This window comes from Anolis sagrei, chromosome 5 (genome assembly GCF_037176765.1).
Source record: "Anolis sagrei isolate rAnoSag1 chromosome 5, rAnoSag1.mat, whole genome shotgun sequence".
NCBI lineage: Eukaryota > Metazoa > Chordata > Lepidosauria > Squamata > Dactyloidae > Anolis > Anolis sagrei.
Window position 1 is genome coordinate 83,415,993 of NC_090025.1, and position 26,047 is coordinate 83,442,039.

The 26,047-nt window shown below is 38.7% G+C and overlaps 1 protein-coding gene across 3 annotated transcripts in view; it reads right to left on the minus strand.

The window, feature by feature from the left end:
- Positions 1-1,696: 1,696 nt before the first annotated feature.
- Positions 1,697-26,047, minus strand: part of PIK3CG (phosphatidylinositol-4,5-bisphosphate 3-kinase catalytic subunit gamma) — a 47,187-nt gene continuing 22,836 nt past the window's right edge. For all 3 annotated transcript variants that reach the window (XM_060778371.2, XM_060778373.2, XM_060778374.2), the window contains 9 exons: positions 19,644-19,709; positions 19,297-19,522; positions 17,772-17,875; positions 15,543-15,689; positions 14,268-14,358; positions 13,900-14,030; positions 11,072-11,183; positions 9,584-9,741; positions 1,697-6,830 (listed from right to left, as the gene is read on the minus strand). In XM_060778371.2, the coding sequence (XP_060634354.2) occupies positions 6,549-6,830; positions 9,584-9,741; positions 11,072-11,183; positions 13,900-14,030; positions 14,268-14,358; positions 15,543-15,689; positions 17,772-17,875; positions 19,297-19,522; positions 19,644-19,709 (1,317 nt within the window). In that variant the 3' untranslated portion in view covers positions 1,697-6,548. The remainder of the gene's footprint in view (positions 6,831-9,583; positions 9,742-11,071; positions 11,184-13,899; positions 14,031-14,267; positions 14,359-15,542; positions 15,690-17,771; positions 17,876-19,296; positions 19,523-19,643; positions 19,710-26,047) is intronic.

Consider the following 26,047-nt stretch of genomic DNA (forward strand, 5'->3'; position numbering starts at 1 on the left):
AAGGCAATCCTCTAATTTCTGATTTCTCATCTGTAACTAGTTTCTTTTCGATTTTCAAGTCTCATTCTATATAATGGCATAATACAATGGCAACTTCTATATAAAATAGCGAAATCAAGATTAGCTTTTTCTCTTTTTTTAGTATTTTTATTTATTTCTAATATTGCCCTACTCAACCCCCTTGGGAGGACCCAGGGCGGCTTCCCATTAGCATCAATTTGTTGCTTCAATATATACATAATAAAAACAAACAGTCAATAACACTGTTCTACAAATTTTCAGTTTTTCTCAGTTGCGGAAATGAAATGTGCCATTTCTTAATAAATTTAACATGCTGAATTCAAATATAATAATTAAATGTGTTAATTGGCTCTGGTTTTTATGCAACAGCTATTTCAATTTTCTCCACAATAGGTAATTCGTTAATATTATGATAATGCGCCTAACCTTACTGCATGTATATAAACCGTGAATATTTACTAAATTTTAGTCAAATTATATTGCCAATAGTTTATACATGAGAAATATTTATTTAATTAGTCTATTGTTTATGTTTGTGCAGCAAGAAATTATATTAGTAGGCCTAATGTAGTTGAAAAGTCTGAAAGTTTAAATGTCGCTTTAATCGTGACTTTAGTTTATATCCTGTTTGCTTCTCTTGATTTTACTTTTGTATTCAAGGAAAGGATTGTCTCTTACAGTGCTCCAGCAGTAGTCTGACAGCATTGACGGAGTCTATTTGCCTTGATATCTTTTTTCCATAGTGCTTTATTTACACACGTGTGAGGCATAACTACAGTAAAAAGAACAATGTAAAATGATGTTTAACAATACTTTCTCAGACTTCAACTGACTTACCCTCACCGTTCAAAAGTCTGGCCTTATATAGGGCTTTCTGGCTTTTGCACACGGCACTAATACTGCGTCATCAAACTTTCTAGAGTATTTTAGAATCTTCCATAGTGTAAGTCGCAACATGCATTTTTTCAACCATACATGATCACGTGATTGCTTATATCATAAAAACTAGAGCCAATATACATTTTTAAATGTCATTTTCATTTTCAGCACCCCAAAATCATAAAAGAACAACTATTTTCAGGCCCGCAACTTTTTCTCCGTTGAACAGTGTAATTTATTTATTTAAAATAAATAAATAAAAATAATAATAAATAAAAACATTAAAACAATACAATTAAAAACTACTTAGAATTACCAGTCTGATGGCCATTATTAGCCGATAACTGTGATTGGATGTTCCATCAAACTTATCCATAATCCATTTCCAAGCCATTATCAACATTGTTATTATCACTGTCCATCTAATTTTCAAGCCATAGATGGTTGAAACTGTGGATACAAACTCCATGGGTATGGATGATCAACAGTACTGTAAAATCACAAATACATTCTGACCAGTAAAGATAGAACATTCCATAGGCTGCAGAAATGAAGCAAATACATATTGTATTCATCTGAAAATGCACACCCCCAATATTGAAATAAACTTGTATAAAATTATAAAGCTTGTCTGCAAGAAAAGACAGCTGTAAAAGTGGATTATGACCACTGAGCACTTTTACTTTTTGACTGATGATTTTATAATTTTACTGAACCCACTATTTCCTGTTTTATTATATTGGTGCATAATTGTTTCACAGTAATATAAATGTAGAAAGAACTCGTGAGACAAAAATGTATGAGTATACTTTAATAACGTTTTATTAATCATCTACGCAATTTCCTTCAAAATTAGAATACATCATTTTTAAAATTAAGGTTACAAATACTGTACAAATGATTTATTTTTTTGAACTCATTCAAGCAAGAGTCTTAGAAAATGCTTTTTTACTCAACTTTAGTATTCTGGCTTTTCTATTGGACAGGTGAAACATGAAAACAGCTTAATATAAGACAAAGAAATTGTTGTTAGGAAGTCCCTACATTATTACAATACATGGAAAATTTTGGAATTCTATATAGATTTTTTTCTTGAAAAATAGAATGCAGAGTTACTTGGACTAACATGGAACAATTTATAATAATAATAATAATAATAATAATAATAATAAAACTTTATTTATATATCGCTCTATCTCCCCGGGGGAACTCAGGGCGATTTCCAAACAACATTAAAACATACAGAGTCACAACATGATCAAAACGAAATAAAAAAATAACAGTAACAGGTTGTGTCCGAACAGTGTCTGGGCTAACACTGATCACTCTCAAAGATTTGCTGAAACCACCAAGTCTTCAAACTCTTACGAAAAGAGGGGAGGGATGGGGCATGTCTTATTTCCCTTGGAAGGCCGTTCCAGAGGCGGGGGGCCACCACCGAGAAGGCCCCCTCTCTCTCGTCCCCACCAACCGTGCTTGTGATGGTGGTGGGAACGAGAGGAGGGCCTCCCCGGAGGACCTTAAGAGTCCATGCCGGTTCATAGATGGAGATGCGATCGCGGAGACAGGCGGGACCCAAACCATTTAGGGCTTTATAGGTCATGACCTGCACCTTGAATTTGGCTCAGCAACTTATCGGCAGCCAATGAAGCTGTTTTAATAGGGGCGTTGTATACTCCCTATAGTCTGCGACAGCAAGGAGCCTGGATGCCGCCTGTTGTACCAGTTGTAATTTCCAGGCCGCCTTCAAGGGCAGCCCCATGTAGAGCGCATTGCAATAGTCCAATCTGGATGTAACCAAGGCATGGACCACCCTGGCCAAATCAGACTTCATGAGGTATGGTCGCAGCTGGCGCACAAGTTTGAGTTGTGCAAAGGCCCTCCCGGCCACTGGTGACACCTGAGCATCAAGCGACAGCATTGAATCCAGGAGGACCCCCAAACTATGGACGTGTGCCCTCACGGGGAGTGTAACCCTCTAGAGCACAGGTTGCCACCCAATACCCCGGTCAGCCCCACGACTGACCAGGAGGACCTCTGTCTTGTCTGGATTAACCTGTTAGCCCTCATCCAGTCCACCACGCCTGTCAGACACTGGTTCAGGGTCTGGGAGGCTTCCTTGGAATTAGGTGGAAATTAGTAGTAGAGTTGGGTGTCATCTGCATACAGATGGCACCCAACTCCAAAACTCTGGATGACCTCACCCAGTGGTTTCATGTAGATATTGAAAAGCATGGGGGATAGAATGGAGCCCTGTGGGACCCCATAGGTCAAAGGCCACGGGTCCGAGCAGGAATCCCCCAGCTTCACCAACTGGGAGCGACCCTCAAGGAAAGAGTGGAGCCACTGCAAAGCAATGCCCCCAAGACCCATTCCGGAGAGCCACCCCAGAAGGATACCATAGTCGATGGTATCAAAAGCCGCTGAGATATCCAGGAGAACCAACAGGGACATACTCCCCCTGTTTAGTTCTTTTCGGAGGTCATCCACCAAGGCAACTAAAGCCATCTCCGTACCATGTCCAGGCCTAAAACCAGACTGCGATGGATCCAGATAATTGGTGTCGTCCAAGAATCCCTGGAGTTGGGAGGTGACCACCCGCTCCAGAACCATGCCCAAAAAAGGGAGATTAGAAATTGGCCGGTAGTTGTTTAAAATTGAGGAATCTAGGGAGCTTCATTTTTGAGGTGAGCTTCATTTTTGATGTGATTTTTCGTTTATGAACTGCTGCTCACAGAACATATAGATACAAATGGCCAAGCTTCTGCACTGAGAGACACACTAGAAAGTTCCACCCAGGTAGAACCATGATATACCTTCCCAATCTACTTCTGCAGAACTTGTCTTCATTTAGTGGCAATTGGGAGCAAGAGTATGGAAGAAGTGCCCGGCTTTGGGTCCAGGGCCAGCCACATAACAATGTCATGCTCCAAGAGGCCCTGCAATATCCGTCATTCTGCATCTGGCAATAAGAACATAGGAAGATGCTTCCTTAGAAACTCCCACTCTTTGCCAACTACTAATTGACTCTGGCTCACAATGAAAGTGAGTCCTGGTTATTGTGTGAAGAGGGTAATGAATTCCTTTCTCCACAGCAACTCAAAAAAGGGGCTGCACATGAGCATAACTTTCAAAAAACACAACGCCCAGGTTGTGGTTAGGGGCCAGGAGCATAGAATGTGGCTGTCATGTTAAGCTGGGTCCAGGGCCTCCTTCCCAAGAGGCTCTGCTGCCCAAGAAGCCCCCATTTGCATTTTTCAGTGTGTCAGCCAATAAATTTGAAACTGCTCAGTTTCCATTAGCTTGGCAGGTTCTTCTTACCAAGCCAGAGTGACCTGGAGGGGAAGATTTCACTCCAGTTGGATAACTGGGCATAAATTAAGGAGCCTGTGCCTTGTGAGACCCAATTCTGTCCAAGCTTTGTTCCACCCTTCCTCCTTATGTTTAAGATTATTGTTATATGTATGTGTGTATGTCCAATGTTCAATCACGTCTTTGGATAGCCAAGATTCATCTACAACCATATGAGGGTCTACTTAAGGAACTCGTGATTGTGGGGCATGGAACTGATCCTGTCCAGCTGGGGGAATATAAGCTTTCCCTATATTCTCTGTTGGTGGCAAAACCACACGGGGGAGATGCACAGCTGGACCATCTCACACCATCTAAATGTATTAGATATGTGGTGGGCTGGTTGGTGCCAATTCAGATTCATGCATGTGCCAACCTTATCAGCTATAACCAAAGCTGTGACCTATTTCTTCCAATTGATTTTGTCTGTCTCGTCTGTGCGAAACAGTTCATGCTCCTGTACATGCAATTTGTGTTTGTTTTTAAGATATTTACAGACATGTATAATATAAGCATTAGCACTCAAGGCCTAAATCCAATTGTTAAAACCAATTAGAAGACGCCTCTTGAATCAACAGAGGTTATGTAAGTGTTTATTTATCAAGTTCTCTTTAATTTACTGAGTATACTCTAGCTGGGTGTTGCCACTGGATTAAGGTTATTGCTGGTATTATCAGCAATGATTTCATGGTTGAAAACTCAATTATAACCTCCCAATTAAGATTAATCTAGTTAATATACCAAGTATAGTTAATATATGCAGTATCATGAATATATTGTCTCTCTAGTTCCTATCATGGTGAGATATTAAATACTTGCTCAATTTTAAAAAAATAAATTATTTTGTTTTTAAAATAGTAAAAATAAAAAGTTAAAAACCAACTGCCATAAAAATGTAGAGGGTTTCTTGATTTTTGCCACTAACTAGAAAATGATATGATCAGAGAAATATGTACAACTTTACTAACTGCAAATCAGGGTCCTTTTACAAATCAGGAGAACATAAAAGCATTTTCAAATAACGGTGGGAGATGCTTAGTCAAAGGTTACACAAATATACAAGCATATTTTGAGCATATCCAAAGTAGTTTTCTAGATTATGGCACTAGTGTATATTTGAAAACTTAGAAAACTGGTACAAAGGAAATATATAACTGTTAACGATTTCCAAACATTTGCTTAAAAAACAGAAGCTCTTACATAGCACTTCTTTATATGACAGTACCATTACTATAAAGCTTTTAAAAGCTGAGTACTATGTCATTGAGCTCGCCAATATATTATATTTACCAATATATTGTATTTCAAAAGTGTCAATATTTTTTCTGAATTCATTTTTTTAAGGAATAGTATTTTTCATTTCATCATGGGAGATTATCTTCATACTAAAAATCATGACACTTTTGAAAAATAATATACTGGTAAAGTCTTTCCCAAATGTATTTCTCTTCTATTAGAGGTGTGGAAATAGTTGTACAGAGCTTCCCATCACTGTTTTTGCATATGAAGCAGCAGAGGCGGCACAAAGTGATATTCCACATATTATGATCACTGCCACAAGGGTCTACTTATATCCAAGTGATTTAATTTTGCCCTAGATGTAAATTGGCTCTTACAATATGCTCCTTCATCTTCAAAGGACGAAGGGATTATCTGAACCATTTGCCATCAGAATGGCCTATGTACTTTGGCTTCCACAGAGATTAATTAGCTATGCCCAAATTGCATGTAACACACATTCAACAATACATATGATTTAGTCATTTACAATGGCATAGCCATAACATGTTCTCTACAATACAGAAAGAGTGTTTTGCCAGGATTACAAACAGAGAAAACATGTTAAAGCTACAATAAAGGGAACAATTTACAACTGAAGGCCTTAAAAGAATTAAATGGCTTAAGGTGAAAGAGAAAAAAATATTGCTTTAAAGTATACTGAATGCCCAAATGTTTTCAAGAGAGCTCTCTGCCATTTTGTAGGAATCCATATTATTTTCTTTAACAAACAGTGGGAAAGAATATGGTGTGTCTACTTCAGTGCTGTCATCTAAATTCTATCAATAATTTATTAAATATTTGTGGCACCGAGAGAGAGAAAAAGCTGGCACAGTAAAGCTCTCATCTACGTTGTTAAATCAACATTGTACCATACTGCCATTCTCCATAAGGTTATTTTTTGTACAGTTATGGCTTCGGCAGGGGGAATAATCCATAGAAGCATTTTCAACCATTCCTGTTGAGAACCATTAGAAGAAGCAAAGGATTACCCCACTAGTTGTTTGTATACATCTTCATTATGCAGAGTGTTTTTCTACTCCTTGTTTAATTCCCAGCACAAGATGTATGAACCAATTGAACTGCACAGTCCAGCCTTTATCCCTACATACTTCAATCTGATCTAGGAAATACTTTTTAGCATCTTCTTCATTTTTACCAACAGTCAGAGCATCACGGATATATTCAATGTCTTCTTTGCTAGTCAGCTGAGGCATTCCAGTCATTAGCATCATAGAAAACAGGATGATGAGGAGGTTCGTGTGTTTCCGAAGTGCAAGGTAAGCCCTCACACAGATATCCTAACAGAGAAGACACAAAAACAACCTGATGACCATAACTGAACATTATGAACGGAAAAAAACTAGAAATCATTTAATTTTGATTTTATGTGATTTTCTCCAATCACTTGTCTCAGCTTCTATAGTGAGTGTAAAAATGTTTTTCAGTGGTTCCAGGTATATAGGTATATAAAATAGGTATACAAATCAAACATTTACTAATAACATGATGTAATATGATTTCTGTTCCTGGGTTTAGATGTCAATTCCTAATTGGCTCTATCATTAAAACATAGCACATTTTGTTATATTTTTTCAATAAATATCTCATTGTGTCTCAACTAATTTCACATAGTTTGCGGCAGCCACAAAAAAGAAGTTTCTGGAGCATAAAAACTACTTTCAAAGTAAGCACTGCACAATTAAACAGGAAATAACACTTTCAAACTAGGAACAGAGAATTTTTCAAAATCTGTTTTAACAGAATGTATTTTAACACCAAATTTAACAATTTTTTCAAAATTTGTTTTAACAAAATATATTTAAAAATTACCATTTAACACATCTTTCATAAATGGTAATTTTACCATTCATAAAAGATGAAAAAGAAATCTTGCAATTCACAGTTTAAGAAGCATTGCTCTAGCATTTCATAAAACTTTGAAGAATTGTGTGACATCCATGAAAAATGTGATCTAGGTGGAAATGAGCAGATGCATTGCACTACATGTTGTTGCAAAAGGATTCAAAGAGAGTTATTTTATGCACATGAGCATCTGCTCTATAATAACTACTCTGAAAATTGCAAATATAATTTCTTCCATAATGGAACTACCGTTACTACTTCATCAGATTTTACTGGCAAGGAACCCCGCAAGCTCTGCAAAGAATATAAAGCATTGGTCAAGGAAGCACTATCAGTTCCTTTAGGATGCCTGTTAAGTTTGTTGAACCCCATTCTGCCTTCTGCATTGTCTGACGTGGAAAGGATCCACTGCTTCCCAATAGCTGCTGCATGTGGCAGTGGAAAGACCAGTAATAATATTCAAGTAGTTTCTCTCAGTAGCTTTCTGACAACTTCTAATATGGGTTGGTAGTAGGTTTTTTCGGGCTATATGGCCATGTTCTAGAGGCATTCTCTCCTGACGTTTCGCCTGCATCTATGGCAAGCATCCTCAGAGGTAGTGAGGTCTGTTGGAACTAGGAAAAAGGGGGTTTATATATCTGTGGAATGACCAGGGTGGGACAAAGGACTCTTGTCTGCTGGAGCTAGGTGTGAATGTTTCAACTGATCACCTTGATTAGCATATAATGGCCTGACAGTATATAATGGCCTAATCAAGGTGATCAGTTGAAACATTCCCACCTAGCTCCAGCAGACAAGAGTCCTTTGTCCCACCCTGGTCATTCCACAGATATATAAACCTCTTTTCCTAGTTCCAACAGACCTCACTACCTCTGAGGATGCTTGCCATAGATGCAGGTGAAACGTCAGGAGATAATGCCTCTAGAACATGGCCATATAGCCCGAAAAAACCTACAACAACCCAGTGATTCCGGCCATGAAAGCCTTCGACAATGCATTGAACTTCTAATATTTTTATTATTAAATTCCTGTTTCCATGACATTCCAAATTCCTAGGAAAACTGAACTTGGAAATCATCAGCACACTGAGAATCAGCTGATCCTATACATACATGCAAACGAATTGCTTAATAGAAAATCAATCCACTTGAGGAAGCAGGAGGTGGGAAAAATTGTTTATGAAACAGCATTTCAAAGGTCACAACGAAGGCAGAAATCGAGGGGGCTCCTTTTCTTTTTCAACACACCACCTAATTTTTATTCTTACATTTTAAGAGAATACTTTCACTTATTATTTTTATATGCAAGTAAAAAAAAAGCAGAAGCCAATTCCAAGTGGGAAGAGATATAGTACATACCTTGTGATCTAATGCTCTCATGTTTAAGCTCTGGTGCCTCCAGGTAAGGAAGCAGAAACTTTGAACTGACTCTTATTGACAGCTCAGTGTTGACAATACTGGTCGACTGACTCTGTATAAGGCAACCTTTCATGCTCTAATGCCCTGGTATATCTACCTGTACAATATCTGTCTATGTTACTTGCACATATTTTTATTTTTAGATCACTGTGCAGAATACAACATTCTTAGAGTAGCGTTAGACAGAATGCGAGTTCCTCTGTTTTCCTCAATTTTTGTATGATACAGGACAAGCAGCTCTAGTGTAGCAAGACAGCAATTTAAAACCCAGGAGATACAATAGTCTATTTGCAAACAGAAACAACATGAACTCTCCAACCATTTGTTTTTTTAATAATATTGTGAAACACACTCTGATCTTTCACGTGGCAGGGTGGATTTTTCTTATCCCACCGCTGCCACTAGTAATATTTGTGACGCTCCCATCTTTCAAAGCTTGGCACCCATTTGCATCCGGCCAATCAGGTCGCTCTCATGCAAATAGCCTCTACACTGGTGCTGCGGGTCCCTGAGAACCACAAAATGGCTGCTCACACGCCAACCCTTTAAGGTACGTTACATCCCAATTTTCCAAGGTGAGCCAGAATCGTTACAAATGTCATCTCTCTCCTTTCTCTTTCTCTTCCTTAGAATCAAAAGGCAAGGAACATAGTCACTTTTAAATAGCAGCTGGAGGATAATATGTTTGCATTTATAGATTGCATTTATATCTGGTTTGCCACATGTTATTCTAAAAACTTCACTTTCACTCATAGATCTTGCTTCTGTACCTGAAAATTTTGAAAGCGTGGACTGGTTTTCTTTCCAGAGGTTCCCATCACAAAAAGAAAATCTGGCGTCAATACAAAAGGAACCCGTTCCTTATTGATTCCAAGGAAGCTTTTGTAATTTCCAAGAATATGACCAAAGTCAATGTGAAATAGATTACCTTGGGAAGAAGAAACCAATACGAAACTGGGTGAATATTTTTTAAAAAATGCATCTTTACAAGTGCAAAACAAACAAACAAACCAAACAAGGTTAGTGATCTTGCACACTCCAGCTGAGGATACATTAGCAACTATGGATCCATTCACATTACATAATTGTAGTGCTGTTATTCTACCGTATATTCTGGCATGCTAGACTTTTTATGCCTGGAAAATCTTATGAAAAGTTGGGGGTTGTCTAGTATGCTGGGTATAAATTACAATAATAAGTGAAAGAAAGAAATAAAATCGCCCTTAGTGTCGCGTTTTGAGGAGGGAGGGAGGAAGAGGAGGGCATGGGGAGGAGGAGTTGCAGGCTGGGGGTGATGTCCCGTGGGGCGTGAATGTGGGGGGCGTGGCTGGGGAGGGAGGGGGTGTGGCGTGAACATGGGGGGCGTGGGGGCGTGGCGTGAATGTGGGGGGCAAGGCCGGGGGAAGAAGGAGGGGGAGGAGGTAAGGTTGGGGTATGGGCGTTTAGGGCGGGGCGGGGGAGGGAGGGGGCATGGGCGGGGGAAGAAGGATGGTGCGTTGGAAAGAGGCCGTATGGGAGGGTAGGGGCTGGGCGACGGAGGATGGAGGCATGGCTTGCGCGGAGGGTGCGCTGGCCAGCCGGCCATGTGTGCGCACCGGGGACTTGCGGCGGGGCAGCTTTGCGCATGCTCAGTTGGTTTTGGTTATTGTGAGTGTGTCAAAATGTTGTTTAGAATTTTGAATCGGTTTGTGCATACCTTGTGGGTTGAGGTATGTGCATGGTAAATTTGGTAACTTTTCGTCGGGTTTTTTTTAGTTTTGCTGTCCCGTTGGACACCCTTTCTTTTTTTATATATATAGATAGTACAATATAATAATATTTAATACTGATATTGTACTATGCTAATAATATAATATGTTGTATGTATACATATATCTTGTAAGCCGCTCTGAGTCCCCTTCAGGGTGAGAAGGGTGGTATATAAATGTCGTAAACAAACAAACAAATAAGAGTGTTGTACAGCTGAATTCACACCAGTGCAGAAGAGCATACTGTGCCCATTCCTCTACCTGTCTTCATACAAATATCTTTTAACATTTTTTCTCCTTAGCTGTGTTCCATTTTCTATTTCTCATTCACAGACACTTACATTCTATTGGATAGAATCGTACCTTTAAAATGGTGAAAGCCACCATTAATATTCAAAATAACTTATTTTGTGTCGTGAACAACAAACAACTCATATCAAGAGAATAGGTGTAAAAAGGCTCAGTCAAAATTTCATGGAAACAATTGTCATTCAGATGTAAAATCCATACCTGCTTCTGTAATCATAATATTGTCATTATGTCTGTCTCCTATTCCAAGTACAAAGGTTGCCACACAGTAACCAGCACAGGAGTACACAAATCTTTCCACTGCTGTCTGAAACTAATAAAAAACAGCCATAAGGATGTAGCATTTTTTAAAAAATCAGGAATGTCAATATCAATTTTTGCCTAAGCAAGACACTCATCCTACCTTTTCATGCTTGCTGATCAATGAAAAATTATGCAAAATGTTTTTCAAAGAGTTCCCTAAAACCATCAAGACAATTTACTCTGATCTTGACATTCTAGAATGCTTTTGTTGTGACAATTTTACAAGGGATCAGATAAGGGATCGAGAAATGAAAAAATCAAGTGAAAGAAAATAGCAAGCCACCATCAATTCACAGGTCAGATTCAATACCAGCTTTTTGGAAACATTGATCTGAATTCAGTAAAGATATTGAAACACAAAATTTATTTATTTATTTTATTTACTGCATTTTTATACCACTCTTCTCAGCCCTCAGGGCGACTCAGAGCGGTTCACAACAATACAATACATAAAACATGATAAAAAACAGTGAAAACAGTTTAAGAATAACAATTATAACAATCAATAAACATCAACATCTCATATCGTTTCATAGTTGAAATCAAGATCCAGTCTCGTCATCCAATTGTTCCATATTTCTATATCAGTTACACTGCCTATTCAAACGCCTGCTCAAACAGCCAGGTCTTCAATTTCCTCTGAAATGCTAACAGGGAGGGGGCCAATCTAATTTCTGTAGGAAGGGCGTTCCACAGCCAAGGGGCCACCACAGAGAAGGCCCTGTCTCTCGTCCCCGCCAACCGTACTTGTGATGCAGGTGGGACCGAGAGCAGGGCCTCCCCAGACAATCTTAACGTCCTACCTGGTTCATAGGAGGAGATGTTTGAGTCAAGTATTCTATGTAGGCTTTTCCACACACTACTGCTATCTATGGCGGAAACAAAATCTAGCTCAGATTCAGTCTGTGAAGATTCACCTTGACTCAGGCTGTAGCTTTTTCTCCATGGTCCTCTAGCATTTTATCTGTTTGACAATAGGATAGGCAGAAAGGGGTACAGTATGGAGGGAGAAGGCAAGGAAGAGGATATTATGTCCTGCCGTTACTGTTCCATTATCCAGCCAAGGGCCACTAGGGGACACTACAGAAAAAAATGATAGTCCATTTTACAGAGGGAAAGTTGAATTAGGCAAACCATTCCCCCTGTTTTTTCTAGCTATTCCCCTTCCCCATTTGCTTTATTATAAATGAGGGCTGTTTCCACAATGGCGACATGGATGGGGGAGTAAAAGGATAACAGGGGGAAATGGTTTTCCTCCTTCGACCCACCCTCTGCCCCCGTAAAATGGACTATCCTTCTTTCTCTAGCGTCCTCTGGTGGCCTCCACCCGGATAATAGAACAATATGGTCCTGCCAACTTTTAGCTCTTGCCTTATCTGTTGCTTTTTTTTTTTTTTTTGGAATATTTTTTATTAAAGTATTATAAAGTTACATCAAAAGAGGGGGAATATTTAAAAGAAGATAGAAAAGTAGGAAACAAAGAAAAAAAGAAGGAAAATTTCTGGGCCAATGATACACTACATATTAACATATTAACATCTTAGGAAAATGATCTATGTTTTATTAATTTTGTCATGATTTTATATTATATGTTAATGTTTTAAATGTTTTTATGGTGTTGTGGGCATTGAATTGCTGCCTCTGTAAAGCATCCTGAGTCGCCTGTGGGCTGAGAAGGACAGTATACAAATATAGTAAATAAATAAATATATTTTGGAAGAGAATAACTTATAATACAGAACAACAACAGCAGCAGCAGCAGCAACAAGGTTTCCCACACCTTATAGCAGGCATGGGCAAACTTTGGTCCTGCAGGTATTTTGGACTTCAACTCCCACAATTCCTAACAGCCAGTAGGTTGTTAGGAATTGTGGGAGTAAGTCAAAAACCTCCGGAGGGCCGAAGTTTGCCCATAACTGCCTTTATAGTAATATATGCCTTATAGCAGTGTTTCTGGGGGTTGGGATGCCTGGATGGGTCACGAGGGGATGTAAGAGGGATCACCAAAGATCATCAGAAAACGCAGTATTTTTTGTTGGTCATGGGGGTTCTTGTGGGAAGTTTGGTCCAATTCCATCGTTTGTGGGGTTCAAGGGGCTCTTTGGTTGTAGGTGAACTATAAATCCCAGAAACTACAACTCCCATATGTCAAGGTCTATTTTCCCCAAACTCCAGTAGTGCTTACATTTGGGCATATTGAGAATTTGTGCCAAGTTTGGTCCAGATCCATCACTGTTTGAATCCACAGTGCTGTCTGGATATAGGTGAACTAGAACTCCAAAATTCAAGATCAAGGTCAATTCAGTACTTTCAGTTGCTCATGGGAGTTCTGTATGCCATCATTGGTGAAGTTCAGAATCCTCTTTGATTGTATGTGAACTATAAATCCCAGCAAATACAATTCCCAAATGACAAAAATCAATCCTCTCCCTCAAACCCCACTAATATTCAAATTTGGACATATCGGGTATTTGTGCCAAATTTGGTCCAGTGAATGAAAAGACATCCTGCATATAAGGTATTTACATTACGATTCGTAACAGTAGCAAAATTACAGTTATGAAGTAGCAACAAAAATAATGTTATGGTTGGGGGTCACCACAACCTGAGGAATTGTATTAAGGAGTTGCAGCATTAGGAAGGTTGAGAATCACTGCCTTATAGTAATATGCAACCCATCCCACCCTGAAAAACATTACAATGAAGAAAAGGAAAAAAGTATTCACCTTTTCTTCAATTACACATTTCTCTTTGAGCCATTGGTTTAATATTTCATCTTTAAATGCACCAGTGTTTCCAACTGTGCTTTGCTGGATTTTGGCAATTGTTGTAGCATCTTTTACAATTTCTATCATTCCTATGAAGAAAAGGACATCATCATGATCACTATTCATTGTCTTTCTTTGTGTAAGACATTAATCTTATGCAAGATTAAATCAGTTCCCGTTTCACAGGTCAGGAAGCACTGAAGTATGCTACCAGTCCAAGCACCACAAGAAGTTGAATCAGAATAGATTAAGAAATAAAATCAAAATAATCCAACTCTTCCAAGCGAAACAATGTTTTACAACTCTGATTGATCAAAATTTACTACCTATTTTATTCCCTGTAGAAATGCAGCCGTATGGCAACAGACATAAATCCAAGGATTCTTCTTCCCAGATGGACTCCATTATCCGAAGTATCTAGTAAGAAGAAAACACAAATATTTGATCATGACTTTTGAAAAAGTTACAAATCTGTTTTCTGCAAGAAGTTATTTTCCATTTTGTAGAACAATCCTGAAGAGATGAACACCCAACATCTATTCTAGCAGAATTCAGAATACAAATGATAGATAATATATATCATGCCCCCATATGATGTGCCTCTCTGTCCATAAGAGAATGATCCAAAACTTGGCTTCATGAGAAGCACTGGAGTTTCTTTAGGAGATTAAGATAAAATGCCTACTACATTCACATCACTCTGTGTCCGTGATTAAGGAAGCCCAGTGAATTGGGGGTCACATATATCTGAATGATACTGGAAGCAGCAATATCAGAATGGGAAGGCATGTTTTAGATAAACATGTGTATTGCACAGGATGGACATTCCTATCCTCAATGACCATGGCATGGAAAGGAATGTCGGGAAGCAGTATGACTTTGGTCTATTCTGCAGTGAAGCAACAAAGAAGGATTAATGCCCATTACCTGGAATCTGATTTAATATATATATATGTGTGTGTGTGTAAAGAAATCCTAATTTTGTAATCCTAAGATTACAAAATTTGAAAAAATATCACATGGCAAACCTTAACTGAGTAAGATCTCTTTACAGAGGTCAAAACAAAATAGTACCACTTGTAAGAAAGTCATCTCACAGACCATATGTAGGGCTGAAGAAAGAAAATACACCCCCTTTGCTTCCTTCTGTACACTGTTATTACAGTTATGTGAATTCAAGGCCCCATCTATACTACCATTATAATGAATCTTGAATTGGATTATATGGCAGCATATACTCATATAATTCAGTTCAACACAGTTCAATATGCATTATGAGAGTCTACACCGACTGCATTACATGGCAGCGTACATGGGGCCTAAGTCAACAATGACAAATGACAACACTATCTTCTTGTTGTATTTTCTTGGCAAGATATAGTCAACTGAGATTTTGCCATTGCTTTCTTCTGGGGCCGAGAGTGTGACTTGTTCATAGTTACTAGTGTGCTTCCACAAAGGGGAAATGCAGACTCTGGTTTCCTAGAGTCCTGACTCAGAACTCAAATTACTATACCATGCCCATACTTTTAATATTTTCCAACTGAAACAGAAAAAAGGTTACAACTTAGATTTTCAAGAAATTACCATGAAGAAAATACCTGTAAAATAAGCATGTCCTGCCGCAGATCATCTCCATGTTTGAAGATTATGCCAATAGTTTCATTTGATAGTGATGTAGGATCTGCACATTTGAATTCTAGCCAAAGAGGTTTTTTCTTGGATGCCATTACTTTACATTTTTCTATCTGAAAGACATACATTCATATATTTCCTACAATCAGAACTGATGTCTAAAAACTAAGGTTAAGTTTTTCCCCTGACATTAAGTTCAGTCGTGTCCAACTCTGCGGGTTGGTGCTCATCTCCATTTCTAAGCCGAAGAGCCGGCGTGGTCAGTAGACACCTACAAGGTCATGTGGCCGGCATGACCGTTACCTTCCCACCAGAGGGGTACCTATTGATCTACTCACATTTGCATGTTTTCAAATTGCTAGGCTGGCAGAAGCTGGGGCTAACAGCGGGAGCTCACACCGCTCCCCAGATTCAAACCTGCAACCTTTCGGTCAACAAGTTCAGCAGCTCAGCAATTTAACCCACTGTGCCACCGGGGATTAATATATTAGCCATTTAGTTTTGCATCCACACTCACAAGACGCCATGAAATATTAAAAACTTTCCCTTAAAATGAATGTGACTGTGGTGCAAGCCATTGCAAAATGTATTAAGAGATTAAGCCTAAGGTTGAAAGAAATATCCCCTTTCTCTATTAAAGGGAGGAATCCTTCTGGTAGATTACTGGTGGAAATCTTGCAGCCTGAAAGTTACATGTAGCCCTAGGGAGTTCCATTTGGTATCTCATGAACTACCAAGCCCACCTCCTTCAAGAAAACATGGCCAAAGTGGCTTAGGGTTGGATTTTACCATTCTGGGCAACAGAGCTGAAAATCACATCCAAAACCAAACAGAATTGAAATAGAACATCAGAAACAGCCAAAATGATTCTGCAACATTTTATTTTTATCCATGCTTGTATTAAATCTAACATTATTCCTATATTAAGTAGATCAACTAAAATCAAGTTAATTGTCAATTATCTTATTCCTTTAATTTCAATGGGTATCCCATAAATATGACCAACTTTGGATTTAAGCCTATCTTTACAATCAATCCTGTCCCTTTTGGCAATCAAACGCTGTTTATGGTCATTTATCTGGTTCTATTTCCATCATGCTCCTTAGCATCTCTTCTGCTTTTCCATTCTACTTAACAAATTATCATTTTTAATAACACTATGTAACACGATTTTTGTTCCTGGGTTATAAATGTCATTTTCTTAATTGTTTTATCATTAAAACATGGGAAAAGTTTATTAAACTGCAAAAACTTTGTTTTTGTGGGACATCCTACAGCACATTTTGCTATAGTTTTTCAATGACTATCACATCGAGCCTCAAGTAACCCAACATAGTTTGTGGTAGTCAAAAAACGAAGTTTCTGGAGCAAAACAACTATTTCCAAAGTAAGTACCGCACAATTAAAGAGAAATAATACTTTCAAAACAGGAATAGATTTTTTTCAAATTATGTTACATAGTGCTTACACTATGCTTTTTTAAAACCAAGAAATAACCTTGTAATAAACATAGATTTGCTACTTCCTAGCAGATTTTCCTCTGTGGTCAATCTCATCTTTACCTGAGAAATTAAGAGTATCGGAAGCAGAGGCCAAAGAATTAATGCTTTTATGAGAAAGTTGTGTTTTTTTTTAGTTTTTGAGGCAATTTTTTTTTTTTAGTTAACATTTCTAACACTATATTTTAAAGGGACAAAAGAAGCATTAACGCCCTCTACTTTCTCCATTTTTAAAATGTTTGGGCAGGAAAATGGTGGCAGTGACCAGGGGTCTCCCTTTTTATGGAAGGATTCTTCACTTATTCAAAGGTCCCATAAACATCTATAGTTTTTGTCCCCAATCCTGCCCTCAACTAATTCATGAGGTCAACCTATACACAAGTATATGGTAAGTCAATTCACCAACTCCCTCCCTCAGGTTTTTCACTTCTTCTGTGTTTTAACTATGTTGTACCCCCCTTCAAGTCAGGAGGAGAGGCTGGTAACAAAAAAAAGATTACTTATTGTTCATAACTAGCAACAATCATTCCATGGCATTCTCTTTTTTTTTAAAATTGCTATTTCTGACTTAATGTTGTTTTAGGATATTTCATATTTTTCCAAGACCCTGACTTCTCCTGATTACCAAACAGATGTCTCAGATCTTGTTGGCATTCAACCATCCAGGTTTGCTATTAGAGAAGAAAAAAGATTTACCACCAGTGCTCCTGCTATCAGTCCAGGGTCATATGGAACTCTGAAGCATTCAGGAAACCTGCTGTCCTGCAGTTTCTCAAGCTTTTGTTTGAGCTGTGTAATTACTAAAAACAGACAATTAAAAGAGGATTCAACACGCAGAAATTATCTGCCTAAAAGTTAGTCATAATGTGCATGCAACACAATTTTTATTCTGGTAAATAAACTCTGCAAATTATTTGACAAGACATGGGACAAATGGAAATTATGTTCATATACCATGGCAAGTAACATTTACATCCAAGCTTAAATCAATAAAATCTTTTTGTCAAAATCTAGTCCAGAAGCTACTTAGTTATTGCTCAAACTATTAGTATCTTATCTAATTTGACAGACTAACAAGACACGTCAAGTGTGCCTAAAAATTAGGACGCTTTCAAAAAAATTACTATCATTATATTTTTGTTTTAAAACAGTTATCAAGCTACTTTCTAATAAGCGCAAAATATAATAAACAAAAATAAAAAAACTTTCAAGCACACTGTCATTGCAGCAAGTAAACATCAATAAAAGCAATGAAATAGAAGGTCAGTTAAATAATTACTGAAAGAAATACATAAAACAAAAGATACATAAAACTGAAGGAGACAGACAGGGCAGTATTTGGAATAGCATTCACCCACTACATCTCAGAAAATGTGAAAAATATATAAAAAAAGAAAGCAATTCTCTTCCCAAACGATCATACTTTATTTCTCTATATAAAACTTTATTTCTATCCTGCCCAATCTCCCCAATGGGGACTCTGGGTGGTTCACAACATGCAGCGGCAAACATTCAATGCCAACAACAAACTATAAATCAAATCATAACACATTAGATATCAGCATAATGAAACATTACAACAAATTGGGCATCACACAATTAAAAAATCATGTTTAGACGAATAAGTAGTTAAAAACAAGACTTACAAAGTAAGTTAATAAAAAAATTAAACTACTTTGAGATGTTACACTTCCCCAAATCCCCAAGCCAACATGACCACTGCAGATTTCTGGGAGTTGTAACCTCCAATAATAACACTCCCAAATGACAGCTCTCTGAAAACCTTTTTAAGGCAATAAAATAAAATAAAATAGTGCTCACGTGTTCATTTTGATTTTATGTATATTTTCATATACATACAAGTTTTCCAAGTAGCAAATGTTAGTTTTCATATACATACAAGTTTTCCAAGTAGCAAATGTTAGTTTTCTAAGTAACAAATATCTATGCCTCAACCACCGGAGCTCCACTGTTAATTGTGGCAGACAATACTGGGTTAGACAGACAATAGTCCAGGTTTCCCATGTTATTAACATTTTCAGAAACTTCCTCAAAAATGCAAATATAATATTGAGGATTTTTTACTTACTTGCAACTATTTTAGTATTTGCAACTGCACTCGTTACCAACATTGGAAAGACTTTACGTTTTACCTTTCTTAAAAGGCATAGTAAAAACTAAACATACAGCAGATAAGAACATAGTTGTAAAAACTCTATACCTTGAGGAGTGATATCATACTTTTCAGCAGAAAGTGACTTTATCTCCATTGTCACTTTTTGCAACAGTTCAATTACTTGAACCTGTTTCAGGAAATCTTGTAGCATTGCTTTCCCACAGCCTCTCAAATAAGCTTCTAGGATCACAGCAAATCTCTGCTGATAGTGCATGGACTGTGCAATCTCACTTCTTAAAAACCAGAATAAAAAGTGCCCAATTCTTTTGTTCTATAAGTGGAAAAAGAAGAAACACGGGAAAATATATACCAAATTAAATGACCCTCAGAATTCAAGAGATTTTGACAAAAATTATAAATTTCATTTCATTGACTGCATTCCAAAAACTTACTCTTAAGCCTCTTTTTAGAAGGAATCGGGCTAACGCACTGTCATGATAAGGCTCAAATTTCACAGCCTAAAGAACAGATAAAAAAGTGGAAACAAGTAAAATTTCTGTGCAATCTACAAGACAAAAAATCCAAATGAAAAACAACTTTAAAGGCAAACAAGCTGTATTATCCTGTCATTCAGAGAGATGTTTATTACTTTTTTTTACAATTCAGAGAGAATCCTAATAAACAGTCCACATCTTTACTGATATTCAATAGTTTTTTTCAATTACTTCCTTAAAAAGTATTTGGTCATTTTATCTCTATAACAGGAAAGGGACAGAGCATACTGAACTCTAAATGTTAACAGTTCAGGAGTAGGGATACATAATCTATCTATATATAAATGCTCTGTGCATAATGAGTACCTTAAAAACAAAAGAACCAATGAACGGGATCACACCAAATTTGGCAACAAAACACCTCACAACACAAGGAGGAGTGACCATCATTCAAAAGATTATGATTTTGTCATTTGGGAGTTGAAGTTGCTGGGATTTATAATTCACCTACAATCAAAGAGCATTCTGAACTCCATTAACGATGGAATTGAACCAAACTTGACACACAGAACTCCCATGACCAACAAAAAATACTGGAAGGGTCTGCTGGGCATTGACCTTGAGTTTGGGAGTTGTAGTTCACCTAAATCCAGAAAGCACTGTGGACATAAACAATGATGGCTCTGGACCAAACTTGGCACAAGCATTCAATACGCCCAAATATGAACACAGATGGAGTTTGGGGGAAATAGACCTTGACATTTGGGAGTTGTAGGCACTGGGATTCACAATTCACCTACAATCAAAGAGCATTCCGAACCCCCCGAACGACAGAATCGGGGCAAACTTCCCATACAGAACCCCCAGGACCAACAGAAAATACTTAAGGCCATCCAATCCAACTTCCTTCATCAGGGCAAGAAAATTTAATCAAAGTCCTCCTAACAAAGAGCCATCTAGCCATAGATAGATAGATAGATAGATAGATAGATAGAAAGATAGAAAGATAGAAAGATAGAAAGATAGATATAGATATGATTCACACACAGACAGATATAGTATCATAGTTTTGAAAGGGACCCCTAAAGAAGGACAATGATATGTTGCATGTTCCAGGTTGGGCAAACCAGACACTCTCCACATCAAGACTGACAAAGAAACAGCAAGAAAAAATTACATATATTAGAAACCAACACTTTCTCATTACTTTATTTTCCAGATCAACAGACTGGGCCACAGCAACGCGTGGCAGGGAACAGCTAGTCTTATATGAATTGTTGCCACACAGTGTTTACTCTCTCTTTTTCTCTAAGTGGTTTTAGATGTTGCATTTATGCAGGAGGAGAGAGGAACCAAATGTAATTTCCTGTCTCTGAATGCCTCTATCACATAAACATCTGCCCCATAAAAGAAGTACAAAGGGATAGCATAAGGCAGGTGAATTTTCAGCATCACCTAGATTGCCTTCATGTATGGCTCTATGAGATAACATTGCAAGGCAGATCACGGAGTCTTGAGTAGACAACAACAACTTCAGTAAACAGGTGGATGAAAAAAAAGCCTGAATTGTTGCTTCAGATTTTGCAGTCTATGCCAATTAGAATCCCATAGACTAGAACAACCGAGAAATATGTGGGCCACTGTGAGTACAGGCAGTCCCCAAGTTATGAACAAGATAGGTTCTGTTGGTTTATTCTTAAGATGAATTTGTTTGTAAGCTGCAGCATGTGCATTTTAAGTGTAACTCCAGCCATTTTCTTTTAGCTTTCAATAGTCTAGGGAAGGGTTAACACCTCTGTGGTGTTTGTTTTGCTGTCTGTGCCCCTGTTCAAAAGATTTCACCTTACTTTCTATCCCTGTGAAAATTGGATTTTGAAAAATGTGGCTTGTTGTAGAAACTAGGATTGGAGCCAAAGCTTAAGTTGAGACACATTTTCCCCATGATAATAACTCTTCCAGGAGTGAATTTCCCTTCCTAGGGGTAGACTTCTCTCACTTCCTGTTGTCTCATCCCAGTTTGTAACTCTGAGTTGTTTGTAAGTCAAGTGTTTTTAACTCGGGGACTGCCTGTATATTATGAAACTTCTAAGTTTGTAACAACAACCCCAGTAATATCACTGAAACTCCCCGAAGTAGCATATCATAATGATATTTTAGGAAGGTGGGGGATGGTGAGTAAAACCTTTATGCATGCATTCATGTCAATCTTTACAGCTAAAAAAACCCCAAACAATCATGACCAAGATCAGAACTTATACAATGGGCCTTTCACATTTTGTGGCTTTTACAGATTTGATTATTCATGGATTTGATTTAAATGTTATCTCTAGGTCTCCCATTGCAACTCTATGGTCAACTTCTGCAGATGTTAATCACAGAGTTATGCTGGAGAACCTAGATATTCATAGAGATATATTTTCTCGTGTTAAAAAAGGCTATTTTTTTAACTTTTCCTGGAGTTCTGTGCCTTAATTCCAAAGAATTTGGAGAGCTTATTATATATGCTGGGGATGCTTTAGCTAGAGACCCTGCACTGAGGTGGGGAGTGGACTAGGTGGCTGATGAGATGCCTTCCAACTCTGATTTGATTACTCTTCCATGACTCTATCATCCATAGATATATGAAAGCTGACTGGCACAACCTGGGGATCACAACCAGATACAGTGAAGACATCTGCCCTTGCGCTGTGCCACTCTGCTGCTGAGTATGCATGCCCAGTGTGGAACACATCTCACCGCACTAAAACAGTGGATGTGGCTCTTAATGAGACATGCCGTATTATCACGGGGTGTCTGTACCCTACACCACTGGAGAAATTACACTGCTTAGCTAGTATTGCACCACCTGACATCTGCCGGGAAGTAGCAGCCAATAGTGAAAGGACCAAGGCAGAGACATCTCCAGCTCATTCTCTGTTTGGGTATCAGCCAGCATGTCAACGACTTAAATCCAGACATAGTTTTCTAAGATCTACAGAGACACTCGCTGGAACACCTCAGCAAGCGAGAGTCCAAGAGTGGCAGGCTCTAACCCAGAACCTCAACCAATGGCTGATACCAAATGAGAGACTCCCCTCTGGGCACACAGAGGACTGGGCGACTTGGAAGGCGCTGAACAGACTGCGTTCTGGCACCACAAGATGCAGAGCCAACCTTCAGAAATGGGGCTACAAAGTGGAATCCTCGATATGCGAATGACCACCTGCTGCAATGCAACCTGAGCCCTGCCACATGCACAATGGAGGACCTTCTTGCAGCAACATCAGAAGCACTCCAAGTGGCCAGATACTGGTCAAAGGACATTAATCAACTACCAAACTCACAAATGTTGTATTTTGTCTGTTTGTTTGCTTTGTTCTGTTAGAAATGTAATATAATTGACTGGTTGCTATGACATGACAAATAAAACAAATAAATCTATAGATATACATGGGAAGAAATGAAACATCTTGGGTTTTTCCTCTCACATACTCTTTATAATACCATCACTAACTGGAGTTGCACCATACTGCACTTTCACATACTTTAAGAACCTGAGTTACTTGTGAACTGAGTATTATTTCAGCCTTTGAGGCAGCATTAATTTGTGGCAAGAAATTACAATGTCAAATTAAAAGCATGTATCATATCTTTGCACACCAAATATCTTTATCACTTGTTTAAAATATATTCATTTTGTCTTTCTGCTCCCCACTTGACTCTACAGCCAGTTTCACAATACTACCAATAAAAACAGAACAATTTTCAAAATATAAAAGCTATTTTAAAATAGCAGTAAAAAGAGATGAAGCAATAAACCACCAAGAAAATGAAACTTTGTCCTTATAACCAACCATAGCTAGGAGTATCAAGAAGATATTTATTTTAAAGCCCTCAATGAATTGATCTCATTCCCCCTGGTCCTACATTTGAAAACAAGCCTCAGATCTTAAAGGATGAGCAGTTTTCTATGAGAGAAAATGATTCTTCAGACATAGCGATCCCTAGTTGTTCAGACCTTTATTGGTTAAGTTCAACATTTAGAACTGTACCTAGAAACAAATTTAAAGTTAGGAAAGATTTTCTAGCACTGGTGAATTACCTGGAATAGTAGTCTACACAAGAAGGATTTGAACAAGAAGATATATTTTTTATAATTTTTATTGTTATTGCTTTTACGGTTTTTAAATGTATTGTAATGTGATTTTTTTGCTTTTAACCGATGTATGTCTTTTTATATGGCATCTAATTGAGCCGATTTGTACGCCGCCCTGAGTTGCCTTTGGGCTGATATGGGCGGGATAAAATTGATGTAAATAAATAAATAATAAGAGGCTACATTATATCTTCATTGAAAAGTTATGGTCTTCCAAAGTTGTTGCATATGAAAGCTGAAATCCTGTGTGATCTAATGCTGCATAGCAGTTCCACGTGTGGAACTATGCTGCAGTAGACCACTATTGATAATGTTATATGTTTATCGTCTATGTTTTATTTTAATTGCTTGTATTGTTGTGATTATTGTTTGTATTGTTGTGTTTGGGCTCGGCCTCATGTAAGCCACACCGAGTCCCTTAAGGAGATGGTAGCGGGGTACAAATAAAGTGTTGTTGTTGTTGTTGTTATTATTATTACTAGCTTGGGGACCCGGCGTTGCCCGGGTTATTAGAGAAAGTGGGTAATGGTGGTTCTGTATGCCAAGTTTGGTCTTTATTGGTCTTTGGATAACGGCTGCATTATTTTCAGGAAGTGAGTGAAGGTACTTGAAGTCCCATCATCCATGGCCCATCCTCCTACAAACAGCAGCAGGATATAGAGTGGGTTATGGGGGCTCTGTGTGCCAAGTTTGGTCTTTATCAGTCATTAGATGAGGGTGGCAGTGGTGTCAGTAAGTGTACTGCAAGTCCCATCATCCAAAGTCCATTCCCTTTCAAATTGCAGCAGGATGTAGAGTGGATCATGGGGGCTCTGTGTGCCAAGTGTGGTCTTGATTGGTCATTAGAAGAGGGTTGCAGCAATCTTTGGAAGGGAGTGGAGGTACTTGAAGTCCCATCATCCATGGTCTGTCCTCCTCCAAACTGCAGCAGGATGTAGAGTGGGTCATTGGAGCTCCATGTGCCAAGTTTAGTCTTGATTAGTCATTGGCGAGGGTCTCAGTGGTCTCAGGAAGTGAGCAAAGGTACTGCAAGTCCCATCATCCAGCTCCAAAGATTTCCAAATAACACCAGGACGTAAAGTGGGTCATGAGAGGTCTATGTGCCAAGTTTGGTGTTGATCCGTCATTGGATGAGGTTTGCAGAGGTCTCAGAATGTGAGTGAAGGTACTGGAAGTTCCATCATCCATGGTCCACCCTTCTCCAAAACTGCAGCAGGATGTAGAGTGGGTCATGGGGGCTCTGTGTGCCAACTTTGGTCTTGATTGGTCATTAGATGAGTTTTGCAGCAGTCTTGGGTAGTGGAGGTACTTGAAGTCCCATCATCCATGGTCTGTTGTCCTCCAAACTGCTCCAGGATGTAGAGTGGGTCATTGAAGCTCCATGTGCCAAGTTTAGTCTTGATGAGTCATTGGCGAGGGTCTCAGTGGTCTCAGGAAGTGAGTGAAGTGACTGCAAGTCCCATCATCCATTGTCAAATTCTTCCAAACCGCACCAAGATGTAGAGTGAGTTATGCGGGCTCTCTGTGTAAATTGTGGTCCTGATCCATCATTGTTGGCAGTTATGGTCTTAGGAAGGGAGTGCAGGTATTGCAAGTCCCATCGTCCATGGTGCATCCTCCTTCAAACTGTACCTGGATGTAGAGTGCGTCATGGAGACTCAGTGTGCCAAGTTTGGCATTTATTGGTAATTGGATGAGGGTTGTAGTAGTCTGAAGAATTGAGCAATTGTACTGCAAGTCCCATAATCCACGGTCCATCCCCGGTCAAACCACACCAGGACGTAAAGTGGGTCATGAGAGGTCTATGTGCGAAGTTTGGTCCTGATCAGTCATTGGATAAGGTTAACAGCGGTCTCAGAATGTGAGTGGTGGTACTGAAACCCATCATCCATGGTTCATACTCCTCCAAACTGCAGTAGGATGTAGAGTGGGTGATGGGGGCTCTGTGTGCCTATTTTGGTCTGTATTGGGAGTGTTCTGACCCCGCCCCCTTTGGCCTTTCCTTTCCTCTCTTTGTCATCTCGGAATGTTGGATTTGAGGCTGGCCAATCAGAGACCATATGCAAATTTCCTTCTGTCATGCCCCGTTTCTGCCATGAACCCTCTTCTCCACCAGGGGCTCCTATTGAAGCTGCCCAATCAGAGACCATATGCAAATAGCACCACAGCGGCAGCCAATCAGAATGCTGGCACATACCCCTTCCGCCCTCCGCACCTCTGTCCTTCC